Below are 13,219 nucleotides of genomic sequence, written 5' to 3' on the forward strand. Positions count from 1 at the left end.
GGATTATAGGCATGAGCAACTACACTGGTCTGGAGTGCATTTTTTTTTCTTTTTTTGTGAGACGGAGTTTCGCTCTGTTGCCCAGGCTGGAGTGCAGTGGTGCAATCTCAGCTCCCTGCAACCTCCGCCTCTCGGGTTTAAGCAATTCTCCTGCCTCAGCCTCCTAAGTAGCTGGGACCACGAGCGCCTGCCACCACACCCGGCTAATTTTTGTATTTTTAGTAGAGATGGGGTTTCACCATGTTGACCAGGATGGTCTCAATCTCTTGACCTCATGATCCACCCACCTCAGCCTCCCAAAGTGCTGGGATTACAGGCGTGAGCCACCACGCCTGGCTGTTTTTTGTTTTTTAATATTTTAATTTTTTAATTTTTTTTGAGACAGAGTCTTGCTCTCTCCCCCAGCTGGAGTGCAGCGGTGCAATCTTGGCTCACTGCAACCTCTGCCTTCCGGATTCAGGCAATTCTCCTGCCTCAGCCCCTGGAGTAGCTGGGATTACAGGCGCCTGTCACCACTTCCAGCTAATTTTTGTGGAGTGGACGTATTTTAATATCTCACCATCTGCAGGAGGTTTCCACAGCCCACCAGCCCTGTCCTGTCCTTGTCCCTTCCTTGACCCTTCTCTGGCTCAGTGAGGGTGCCTTAGGTCCCCGGCAGGTCACTGGCACAGCAGGCATCTCTTGGAATTTACACGAAAAGACCCGAAGTTGCTGTAACTCTGGAAGCCTCTGGAGAGGTCCCTCCCTGGGGGGGAGGGAGTGAGGGGCTGCATGCCCGCTTCCCCCAGGAACTCATCACTCGGAGCCTCTTGCATCTCCCCTGGCTTTCAGGGAAGCCTCCAGGTGAGAGCACCACTCCCTGAACCCAGGGTTCGAGTCCTAACTCCGCCACTTGCCAGTTGTGTGGCTTTGAGCCTCCCTCTTTCTCGGTGCCTCGGTTTCCCTGCCTGTAAAGTGGGGATATACACTGCAATGCCATTATTGATACCGGCTGTCGGGGTTGTTGAGAGGACCGAGTGCGTTGATTGCTTCAAGGTCCGGCACACAGCACTCACTCAAGTGATGGCCAGGCCCCAGCCTCCCTCCTGGCCTGGGAGGAGGGGCCGAGCGGGAAGTGGAGGTTAATTTTAGCCCTGATGACACCCACTGGCCGCCTGCCTTGTCCAGACATCCCCAGCCAGGCGTGAGGTTCAAAGCGTCCCCCCACCCCCAGCCTCTGACATCCAAGGAGCCTGTTTATTCATTCTCGTCCTCGGCAGCATTCTTTGCCTGCCTGCGCCTGCCACCCAGGCTTCTCCATCTCCAGCCCTGCAAGGTCCTGCTCCGTGTCACTGGGGGTGAGGGCTACCTCACCTGCAGATCTCCCTGAGACAGGCTGTAATCCCTGGGGTGGTCAGCAGGGGGTGGGTAGGGGCAGGGTCACTCCTGTTCCAAAGTCCAGAGATCTTTATTCTTTGTTGATAATTTTCCAAGTGGGAGTTCAAACTTCCATCACAGACAGGACATTTACTCATCACCTGTTTACTGAGCGCCTACTGGGTGCCAGGTCATATTGGGCACCCAAGCCCTGCCCCGTGAGCTGCCCAATCTGGGAATGACACTGACAAACCAAGAATTAAACAGGATTTTTTTTTGAGACAGAGTCTCTGTCACCCAGGCTGGAGTGCAGTGGTGCAATCTCGGCTCACTGCAACCTCTGCCTCCCAGGTTCATGTGATTCTTGAGCCTCCACCCCTCAAATAGCTGGGATAACAGGCACCCACCACCACGCCCAGCTAATTTTTGTATTTTAAGTAGAGACGGGGTTTCGCCACATTGGCCAGGCTGGTCTCGAACTCCTGACTTCAGGTGATCCACCCACCTCAGCCTCCCCAAGTGCTGAGATTACAGGAGTGAGCCACCGCGCCCCACCTATTTATTTTTATTTATTTATTGAGTGAGTGAGACCGAGTTTCACTCTGTCGCCCAGGCTAGAGTGTAGTGGAGTGATCTCAGCTTACTGCAGCCTCCACTCGGGTTCAAGCGATTCTCCTGCCTCATCCTCCTGAGTAGCTGGGATTACAGGCATGCGCCGCCACACCGGGCTCATTTTTTGTAAGGTTCTGCCCTTGTTCTGAAGTCCGATCTCAGCACCGTCATGCTTTGGGAGGGGCGTGATCAGGGTCTGCAGCTGGGCCGAGAGGCTGAGTGGCTGCAGGTGGAGGCCAAGTGTAAATGAGGGCTATGGAACATTCTGAGAGTCTGGGTAGGGGAAAATTGCGACTCTCCAGAGAACACCAGCAGGGACAGAGCAGACTGCAAATTCCGGCGCATCTTCCCACGGTGGCGTCTTCATATGCTCCCCGCAGGGCTGGGCCGGGAGCCCAGGTTGCTGACTCTCCTGGCTGTAATTTTTGCCGATGGAGAGACAGGTATCTTAGAAAACCCGAAAACAAACCAAGAAAATTAGGCTTTTAAGCTCCAGGTTCCCACAGACCTTCTCCTAACTGTTTTCATTCTTGAAAATACCTCCACTGGGCCGGGCGTGGTGGCTCACGCCTGTCATCCCAACCCCTTGGGAGGCCAAGGCAGGCGGATCATTTGAGGTCAGGAGGTCGAGAACAGCCTGGCCAACGTGGTGAAACACCGTCTGTACTAAAAATACAAAAACTAGCCGGGCGTGGTGGCGGACATCTGTAATCCCAGCTACGGGGGAGGCCGAGGCAGGAGAATCGCTTGAAGCCAAGAGGTGGAGGTTGCAGGGGGCTGAGATCGCACCATTGCGCTCCAGCCTGGTGATAGAGCCAGACTCAGTCTCAAGAAAAAAAAAAAAAAACCAAATACCTCCATTGGCTTTTCTGATTCTAAAACTGCCACTCGCACACCTCACAAAACCTTTCCAGAATGAGAGAAAGGCCTCTTTGTTCCCCCGCCCCGTGTATTCCCTGGAATTTTCTCTCCCCAGGCAGGAGGTAAATGCTATTGTTGTTTTCCCAAACACAAGGTTTTGCAATGGGCTTTATTTCCACTCCACAACACATGGCCCCACGGCCTTTATTGCTAGAAATCGGAAAATGAAGCATGTCCGGGCCCCGCCTCTTCACCCACCGCGGGCTGAAATTCAAGCTGCATGAACCCAGCTGGGCCTGGGTACGAGGGGTGGGCAGACCCCAGTGTATTGGTGCCAGGGGGTCGGGGGTGAGGCCAGGGTCAGGTTTCTAGGGGTGCCAGGTTTCTGTCACCGTCGCCTGGGGCTTCCCCCACTCCCTGTTTGGTGGCACCAGCACCATGTAGATGAGCAGTGAGAGGCTGAGTTCTTAATAGTATTACAGGAGGGGAAACTGAGGCCTACCATTCCAGCCTGCAGAGGGGGTATGCAGAGACCCTGTGGGGTGGTGGGAGGATCAGCGTGAACCTCAGCCTCCTGAAGAAGGTCCCGGCAGGAGCTCCACTCTATAGCGGAGGTGGCTGAGGTCCAGAGCAGTTGAGAAACTCACTCAAGCTACACAGCTGCTGGAGGTCAAAGTCGGTTTTCTGAAGATCTTTGGGTCAAGAGCTCCAAAATCAGGCAAGTCCCGCATAGAGCCCTGCTCCACCACTTAGGGGCTGCAGGTGGCTTCTGATTGTAAATGAGGACGTCTGGAACATTCTAGTGTTGGGGGAAATTGCTGCTTTCTAGAGAATGCCAAGGGGGACCCAGTGGTGGAGGGTAGTGGTGAATCCCAGGGACTCTCTGAGCCTCAGTTTCCCCATTGGTACAGTGGAGGTGCAGAGGTGCCTGTGATACCTCCTTGAGGCCCAGGCGGGACGGTGGAGGGGCGTAGGGTGGGAGGGTGTGGGGGGTCTGGAGAGTCTCTGCCAAGCCCCCTGGTGACCCCAGGCCTGAGCCAGCCTCGCTGGGCCCATCACTCACCTGCCACCCACACCACACACCTGGGCCCCTCTCCTCACCACCTGGCTACAAGCCAGGGGTCCCGGTAGGGCGGGCCACACTTCCTGGCGGGCTGGGGCAGGGCCCGTCCCCAGGGGGTAAGAGGTGTGAGGACAGGCTGCTCTGTCCCCTGGTGCCCCTGGAGCCCCCGTGGTCACCGCCTCTACCTGAACTCACGTCAGCATCAACAGCTCCCTTTTCCAGCTTCTCTTTCTCTCCCTCTGGAATTTCCTCTGAGGCTTAGAGGGATGTGGAAACCCTCCTTGGGTCCCACAAGGGCAGAGGCCCAGCCACCTGGCCAACACTGGGGGACCCAGGCCTGCCCCCTGTGGAACCCCGGCAGCGCCCCAAACCCCCATTGCCTCCCGTCTGCCCCAGCTCTCACGTGTGGTTCACGGCACACCCAGCCCAGCCCGTGGGCCTTCTCCCTCCTCCTGAGCGGCAGCTGCCCTTGGCTCCCAGCCCTGAGACCCCAAGGGGAGAGAAATTTCCAGCAGGCTGGCAGCTCCATCACCCACCCAGCCCAGGCTGAGGGAGGACTGAGGGGTCCAATGAAGGCCAAGACCCCAACGAGGTCACAGATGGCATCACTGCACACCCCAAGCAAGTCTCAGCTCATCTGAGCCAGAGGGAAGAGATCCTTGTGGCCTGAGCTAGGATCGGGGCACAGGGGTGGCTGGAGGAGCCAGTGGAAGGGACTGGTCAGGCTGGGAGGGGAGGAAACCCCCTCTCTGGGGAGGCTACCTGAAGGAGCTGTCTGCACCGAGCCCTGAAGGATGAATGGGAATTAGGCAGGAGGCAGGGGGCAGAGTGTCCAACTGGAGAGTGTCCAACTGGTGCATTGGAGACCCCCAGTGATTGAAGTCATGAGCGCCCTCTCGGGATCTCAGTCTTCACACCTGTAGGACCGCTGTGTAGGACAGAAACCTTCCCCATCCCGGCTTGCCTGGGGCTCCAGGACAAAGTGACACCAAGACTGACAGCCCCATGAGTTACAGTTTTTTGTTTTTTTTCTTTTTGAGATGGAGTCTCAGTCTGTCACCTCGGCTGGAGTGCAGTGGCCCAATCTTGGCTCACTGCAACCTCCGCCTCCCGGGTTCAAGCGATTCTCCTGCCTCAGCCTCCAGAGTAGCTGGGACTACAGGTGTGCACCACCACGCCCGACTAATTTTTATATTTTTGGTAGAGATGGGGTTTCACCATGTTGGCCAGGGTGGTCTTGAACTCCTGAACTTAGGTGATCCGCTCACCTTGGCTTCCCAAATTGCTGGGATTACAGGCGTGAGCCACCGCGCCTGGCCTCCATGAGTTATGTTTTAATCAGTCAGAGACAGTGCCCAGGGAGGACATGAGCACAGCACAGACTCAGGCCACGCCTTCTGGAAATGGCCTGCTTGGGAGACCCCAGCCCCTGGCCCAGCCCTAGCCCATCTGTCCTCCCCGCTGGCCTGGGTCTGGCTGGGCACTGAGATGGTGAAAGTCAGGGCCAGCATGATACAGCCTCCAGGAAAAGATTTCTAGAACAGGGAAGTCGTGATACCTGAAGGTGAAATATGAGCTCTGTGGCCTCTGCACCCAGTTTCGGAGTGACAGAGTTTAAGGACATCCTCTGTAGGAGGGGGCGGGGAAAGGGAGTGGCTTTGAGGCACACAGAGGGGCTTGATGAGGCCACCAGAGGAGGCCTCCGCCACCAACATGTGGCCAGCGCCCAGCGTTGGGAAGAGAGCATCTCAGGCTGGGCGTGGTGGCGCAAGCCTGTCATCCCAGCACTTTGGGAGGCCGAGGTGGGCTGATCACTTGAGGTTAGGAGTTCAAGACCAGCCTGGCCAACATGGTGAAACCCTGTCTCTAGTAAAAATACAAAAATTAGCTGGGCATGGTGGCGGGCGCCTGTGATCCCAGCTACTGAGGCTAAGACAGGAAAATCGCTTGAACCCAGGAGGCGGAGGCTGCAGTGAGCCCAGATTGCATCACTGCACTCCAACCTGTACGCCAGCCTGGGCAAGAGAAGAAGACTATCTCAAAAAAAAAAAAAAAAAAAAAAGGAGGCAATTACAGGCAATCACCACCACACCTGGCTAATTTTTGTATTTTTAGTAGAGATGGGGTTTCACCACATTGGTCAGGCTGGTCTTGAACTCCTCAGCTCAGGTGATCCACCCGCCTCAGCCTCCCAAAGTGCTGGGATTACAGGTGTGAGCCGCCACGCCTGGCCAGAAGGCCACAATTTTAATTGTTCCCTTATAAGGATTGTGTGTTGTGTGACTCACCCACCAGTTCCTTGCGGGAGTGCCCGGCCTGGCACTTAGTAAGTGCTCAGGAAATATTGGTGGTTTTGCGTTTTTTGTGAGGGAGTCTCTTGCTGTGTTGCCCAGGCTGGCGAGCAGTGGCTCAGTCTCAGCTCACTGAAGCCTTTGCCTCCTGGGTTCAAGCAATTCTCATGCCTCAGCCTCCTGAGTACCTGGGATTACAGGCACCTGCTACCACACCCAGCTAGTTTTTGTAATTTTAGTAGAGACGGGAGTTTCATCTTGTTTCCCAGGCTGGTCTCGAACTCCTGACCTCAGGTGATCTGCCCGCCTCGGCCTCCCAAAGTACTGGGATGACAGGCGTGAGCCACCACGCCCGGCGGATGAAGCTATTTCAAAATGACACAGTGGTCGCCTGCTTTCTTCGTTGGGCCAAGTTGGTCTTATCCTTGCAGTGCAGAGTGGAAATCCCACCAGGTGACCTGATTGTGACAAAAAGGGACCCAGAGGCCAAGTCCCAAGCTCACGCCAAGGTTCTGGAAAGAGACTCAAAACACAGGCCCTCCGGGGACAGTCCCAGCCAGGAGTGGGAAGGAGGCTGAACTTTAACCAGTTCCTGCTTTGCACCACTGGGCCCTGGAGCCTCGGCACAGGTCAATTTTTATAAAGCAATTGATAGCAACATGGAATTACATGGGCCCTGGTTTCACGGCGGCTCCTCTTAGGAGATTGTGAAGTGTTTGTTAACGACCTTTAGAAGGGAAGACTGGGGACAGGTGTGGTAGCTCATGCTGTGAGTAATCCCAGCACTTTGGGAGGCCGAGGTGGGAGAATCGCTTGAACCTGCGAGGTGGAGGTTGCAGTGAACTGAGATCACATCACTGCACTGCAGCCTGGGTGACAGAGGGAGCCTCCATCCCAATTCAAAAAAAAAAAAAAGAAGGGTAGACTGGGGGAAACTGGGGGAAATGGGTGATTCAGGGCTGGTCAGGGCTGAGGTTCCACCCAAGTTGAACCCAAGATATTTTTTTTAGAAGAATGCCCAGTTCCACCTGGTTTGGCAAATCAGCCAGAACCTTCCACCCCCTCCTCCATCCTGCTACACACAGCACCCAGAAAGACCCCTGGCTGTGACTAGGGGCTGCTGGCCACATTCCAGGCCACCACACAGCCTGCGGACCCTCCTCAGGGGATTTCGTGCCCACTCAGCTAAATCCTGAATCACAGCAAACGAGACCGGGGCCAAGGGGAGGACAGATGGAGCCAGGAGGCCTTTCCACGCGTTCTGGGCTGGGAATGAAGATGCCCCAAGACTCTCTCCCCGGGCAGCGGGGGCAGTGTGCCCAGGGTGAGAGCGCCTCCGAGGGAGGCTGAGGACACAGTGCCAGCTGGATTCTCAGGACGTGGCAGAGGCCAGACCAGGTAGCAGAAGGAAGGAGTAAGTGTACCTGGGGTAAAGCCAGGCTCTGTCCAACCACTGCATCTGCGATCAGGTGACCCAGGGTGTCCCGTCCTCAAAACAAATAAAACAGCTTCTTGCTTGGTATATTCTCAAAAAACAGCAAAAAAAAAAAATTAAAAAAAAAACAGCTTCATCGGGATGTAATTCACATACCTTACAGTGAGCTCAGGTAAGGTGTACAAATCCATAAGTCAATGGTTTTGGCATGTTATATTATTTTTTCATTGTAATTCCACATATACATACATATATATATATATGTGTAACATAAAAGTCACCATTTAGGCCTTTTTTTTTTAGACTGAGTTTCGTTCTTGTGGCTCACTGCAATCTCCGCCTCCCAGGTTCAAGTGATTCTCCTGCCTCAGCCTCCCAATTAGCTGGGATTACAGGTAAAGTAGCTCATTAATAATTTTCTTTTGCTCCTTATGTGTATGAGATCATTAATGATTTTCTGCATTAATTACATGTTGAAATAACGCTTTGAATGTATTGGGTGAAATAAAATACATCATTAAAATTCAATTGGCCAGGTACGGTGGCTCACGCTGAAATCGCAGCATTGCACTCCAGCCTGGACAACAAAAGTGAAACTCTGTCTCAAAAAAAAAAAAGCCTCAATGGGCCGGTGTGGCGGCTTACGCCTGTCACCCCAGCACTTTGGGAGGCTGAGGCAGGCAGATCACCTGAGGTTAGGAGTTTGAGACCAGCCTGGCCAACATGGTGAAACTGTGTACTAAAAATACAAAATTTAGCCACTGCGCCTGGCCAATTTAATTTTAATGATATATTTTATTTCTACTTCACATCCTTTCTTTCATCCTGAGAAATAACAATCATATCGGAATTGGTCACCATAAACACGTCTCTATGTAGGCACTACATTTTCCGTGGCGTTGGTGACATAGGTTTCTACCAAAACGATACTGTTGTGTTTGGTGGGGAAAAAAGTTTTATTTAGGTCAGGTGAGGTGGCTCACACCTGTAATCCCAGCACTTTGGGAGGCTGAGGCGGGCAGATCATTTGAGATCAGGAGTTCAAGACCAGTCTGGCCAACATGGTGAAACCCTGTCTCTACTAAAAAATATAAAAATTAGCCAGGCATGGTGGCACCCACCTGTAATCCCAGTTACTCAGGAGGCTGAGGCAAGAGAACCACTTGAACCTGGGAGGCAGAGGTTGCAGTCAGCCAAGGCAACAGAGTGAAACTCTGTCTCAAAAGTAAGTAAATAAAGAAAATTAGCCGGGCATGGTGGTGTGTGCCTATAGTCCGAGCTACTCTGGAGGCTGAGGTGGGAGGATTATTTGAGTCTGGGAGGCCGATGCTGCAGTGAGCTGAGATCATGTTTTACTGCACTCCAGCCTGGGGACAGAGGAAGACACTTTGTTATAAATGTATTATTATTTTTTGAGACACCATGTTATAAATTTATTACTATTATTTTTTTGAGACAGTCTCATTCTGTCACCCAGGCTGGAGTTCGGTGATGTGATCTTGGCTCAATTCAAGTGATTCTCCTGCCTCAGCCTCCCAAGTAGCTGGAACTACAGGCGCCAACACTACGCCTGGTTAATTTTTCTGTTTTTAGTAGAGACGGAGTTTCGCTCCATGTTGGCCAGGCTGGTCTCAGACTCCTCACCTCAGATGATCCACCTGCCTTGGCCTCCCAAAGTGCTGGGATTACAGGCATGAGCCCCCCGACTCGGGCTATAAATTTTCTTTAATGTACTGTTCAGTTTTTAGACTTACATTTGAAATTGTAAACAGCCCACCCTGGCCTCCAAGCCTCACCTCACCCATCACAAAGCATGGCTCAGGTTCCCTCCTCCTCCTCCAATCGCCCTCTTAGCCTCTTTGAAGGTTTTTCTTTTCAGTCTTCCCAGAACCAGTGCCTCCACTCTGTGGGTCCTGGGCTCCCTCCAGTTCTGTGCTGGGCTCCAGGTCTTCGCCACAAGCTTGCTCCTCCCTCGGGTCCCCGGTCCCCCCACTAACTGCCTGGTCAGTCCCTGCTGCCCGAGTCTTCACACCTGCCCATTCTCCCTCCTATCTTTCCCACCTCTCCCCAAGCCTCGGCCTCTCCCCTAGGATAGGGATGGGGTGTCTGAGGGCCAGAGGGGTTATCTTTGAGTGTTTGTTGATTGAAGCACCAAGTGAGTAGACAATCAAGCCTAGACCGGCAGCCCTGAGCACTTCCTTTTATTTGCAAACTGCTCAGGTGTCACCATGCCAGGCTTTGGCACTGGCTCTTTCCTCATCCAAGGGACACTCTTTCCGTCAACTCCTGCCTTAGCTGGAGAACTCTTCTATTACCTGCAAAACCCAATCCCATTGTACCCTTTCCCTGTCAGAACCATACATTCAATCCCCAACTCAGGGGCACTGGGGGCATTTATTACGAGCTGTGTCACAAATTGCACCAGTTTCTCTCAGGATGCTTGGCCAGGAAGTGGGCGATTGTCCTTAATGGCCCTCACTCCTCTCTCCTCTCGTCCCAGCTGTTCTGACCCATGGGCCCCACCAAGCCAAGATGGCCGTGGCGCCACTGTCTGGCCGGGCTGCTATTTCAGCTGCTGGTGGCTGTATGTTTCTTCTCCTACCTGCGTGTGTCCCGAGGCGATGCCACTGGGTCCCTCATGGCAGTGGAACCTGTCACTGGGGCTCCCAATAGGTCCCACTGCCAGGACAGCACGGGGACCCCAGCCCGCCCCACCCTCCTGATCCTGCTGTGGACGTGGCCTTTTAACAAACCCGTGGCTCTGCCCCGCTGCTCAGAGATGGTGCCCGGCACGGCTGACTGCCACATCACTGCCGACCGCGAGGTGTACCCACAGGCAGACGCGGTCATCGTGCACCACCGGGACATCATGTCCGACCCCAGGGCCCAGCTCCCACGCTCCCCGAGGCCGCAGGGGCAGCGCTGGGTCTGGTTCAGCATGGAGTCCCCCAGCCACTGCTGGCACCTGCAAGCCCTGGACGGATACTTCAACCTCACCATGTCCTACCGCAGCGACTCCGACATCTTCACACCCTACGGCTGGCTGGAGCCGTGGTCCGGCCAGCCTGCCCACCCACCGCTCAACCTCTCGGCCAAGACCCAGCTGGTGGCCTGGGCGGTGTCCAACTGGAGGCCACAGTCCGCCAGGGTGCGTTACTACCAGACCCTGCAGGCCCACGTCAAGGTGGACGTGTACGGGAGCTCCCACAGGCCGCTGCCCCGGGGGACCATGCTGGAGACGCTGTCCCGGTACAAGTTCTACCTGGCCTTCGAGAACTCCTTGCACCCCGACTACATCACCGAGAAGCTGTGGAGGAACGCCCTGGAGGCCTGGGCCGTGCCCGTGGTGCTGGGCCCCAGCAGGAGCAACTACGAGAAGTTCCTGCCGCCCGACGCCTTCATCCACGTGGACGACTTCCAGAGCCCCAAGGACCTGGCCCGGTACCTGCAGGAGCTGGACGAGGACCACACCCGCTACCTGCGCTACTTTCACTGGCGGGAGACGCTGCGGCCTCGCTTCTTCAGCTGGGCACTGGGTTTCTGCCAGGCCTGCTGGAAGCTGCAGCAGGAACCCAGGTACCAGACGGTGCGCAGCATAGCGGCTTGGTTCACCTGAGAGGCCGGCGTGGGGCCTGGGCTGCCGGGGACCGCATTTTCCTGGGGCCTCACCTGAGTGGGACCTCACCCACCTAGGGACTCACTAATCTGGGGATTTACCTACCTGGGGCCTTCTCTGCTGGGGCCTCATCTACTGGGCTCACTTCCCTGGGACCTCACCTACCTGGGGCCTCACCAGCCTGGGACCTCACCTACCTGGGGCCTCACCTGCCTGGGACCTCACCTGCCTGGGACCTCACCTGCCTGGCACCTCACCTGCCTGGGGCCTCACCTGGCTGTGGCCTCACCTGCCTGGGGCTTCACCTGCTGGAGCCTTTGGTGGCCAGGCATGTCACTTACCTGGGACCTTACATGCTTCACTGCTTCCAGGAGCATCCCTTGTGGAAGCCTGGCCTGCTGAGGACCTCACCTGCTGGGGACCTCACCTGCTGGGGACCTCAGCTGTTGGTGACCTCGCCTGCTGGGGATCTTGGCTGTCGGGGACTTTACCCACTGGGACCTGCCCCCAGAGGCCTTGCCACACTGCATCTCACCTCCTGGGGACCTCACCCTAGAAGGCACTGGGCCCTGGGAACTGGCACCCTTGGGGCCCCATCCACGAGGGAGAGTTCCGGCTGATTTGTTTGTGATGTTGTTAACCGCCTGGGAGGGGTGCAGAGAGACAATGACTGTACCCTTTCCAGATGTCATACTGCAAGGAAAACCGATGAGGTGGCCGGGCGTGGTGGCTCATGCCTGTAACCCCAGCACTTTGGGAGACTGAGGCTGGTGGATCACCTGAGGTCAGGAGTTCAAGACCAGCCTGGCCAACATGGTGAAACCCCATCTTTCTAAAAATACAAAAATTAGCCAGGCGTGGTGGCAAGTGCCTGTAATCCCAGCTACTTGGGAGGCTGAGGCAGGAGAACTGCTTGTACCTGGCAGTCAGAGGTTGCAGTGAGCCAAGATTTTGCCATTGCACTCTAGCCTGGGCAACATGAGCCAGACTCCATCTCAAAAAAAAAAGAGACAGGTGTGGTTACTCATGCTTGTAATCCCAGCACTTTGGCAGGCCGAGACAGGTGGATCACAAGGCCAGGAGTTTGAGACCAGCCTGGCCAAAAAGGTGAAACCCCATCTCTACTAAAAATACAAAATTAGCTGGGCACGGTGACAGGCACCTGTAATCCCAGCTACTCAGGAGGCTGAGGGAGGAGAATTGCTTGAATCCGGGAGTCAGCGGTTGCAGTAGCTGAGATCTCGCCGTTGCACTCTAGCCTGGGAGATGTGAGCAAGACTCCATCTCAGAAGAAAAACAGAAAAGCAAACTGATGATGCGTTCTCCTCATTCTAGGACAGTGGTTGTCTCCCCAGGGTGATTCTACCCCCAGGACACTCAGCAAGGTCTGGAGATATTTGTGGCCATCGAAGTGCGGGAAGGGGATGAGGTCACCTAGTGGGAGAGGCCAGATTACTCTCAACCCCCTATGATCCATAAGATGCCCCCCCAACCAACAGTGATCCGGTCCCAAGTGTCCAGAGATAGAAGTTTCTATGGCCCCGGGGGCAGGTGTCGGAGCCCTGGGAGATGCATCTCCAGGTGCTTCTAGATCTGTCTGTTCTAGACCTTTCTTTTTTTTTTTTTGAGATGGGGTTTCACCATATTGGTCAGACTGGTCTCGTACTCCTGACCTCAGGTGATCCACCCGCCTTGGCCTCCCAAAGTGCTGGGATTACAGGCCTGAGCCACCGCGCCCAGCCTGTTCTAGACCTTTCTATGGCCCTGGGGGCAGGTGTCTGAGCCCTGGGAGATGCATCTCCAGCTGCTTCCTTGGGGTGGGCTCTGACAGAGTGGGGTGAGGAAGGCCCAGTGTGGGTGGGGAGTGGGGTCCCAGCTGTCTAGGGGACAAAGTGGGACCTGGCTGGGACAAGGGGAACTTTCCCACCCAGACGCAGTGCCAGGTGGGGCCAGTTAAGTCAGCCGAGGTGTTAAGGACAGGACAG

At 55.1% G+C, this 13,219-nt stretch overlaps 1 protein-coding gene across 1 annotated transcript; it reads left to right on the forward strand.

Annotated features, from left to right (window-relative positions):
• Positions 1–10,130: 10,130 nt before the first annotated feature.
• LOC135276672 (4-galactosyl-N-acetylglucosaminide 3-alpha-L-fucosyltransferase FUT5) lies at positions 10,131–11,234 on the forward strand. Its single transcript, XM_064380732.1, has one exon. The coding sequence runs from the start codon at positions 10,131–10,133 to the stop codon at positions 11,232–11,234; it is 1,104 nt and encodes a 367-aa protein (XP_064236802.1).
• The last annotated feature ends 1,985 nt before the right edge of the window (positions 11,235–13,219 follow it).

The sequence above is a fragment of the Aotus nancymaae genome, unplaced genomic scaffold (genome assembly GCF_030222135.1).
Source record: "Aotus nancymaae isolate 86718 unplaced genomic scaffold, 86718_ANA_hifiasm-v0.15.2.pri h1tg000028l, whole genome shotgun sequence".
Lineage (NCBI taxonomy): Eukaryota > Metazoa > Chordata > Mammalia > Primates > Aotidae > Aotus > Aotus nancymaae.

What these genes read in the sequence shown, in the direction of transcription:
- LOC135276672 (XM_064380732.1), top strand. Translation starts at nt 10,131, where the DNA reads ATGGGCCCCACCAAGCCAAGATGGCCGTGGCGCCACTGTCTGGCCGGG.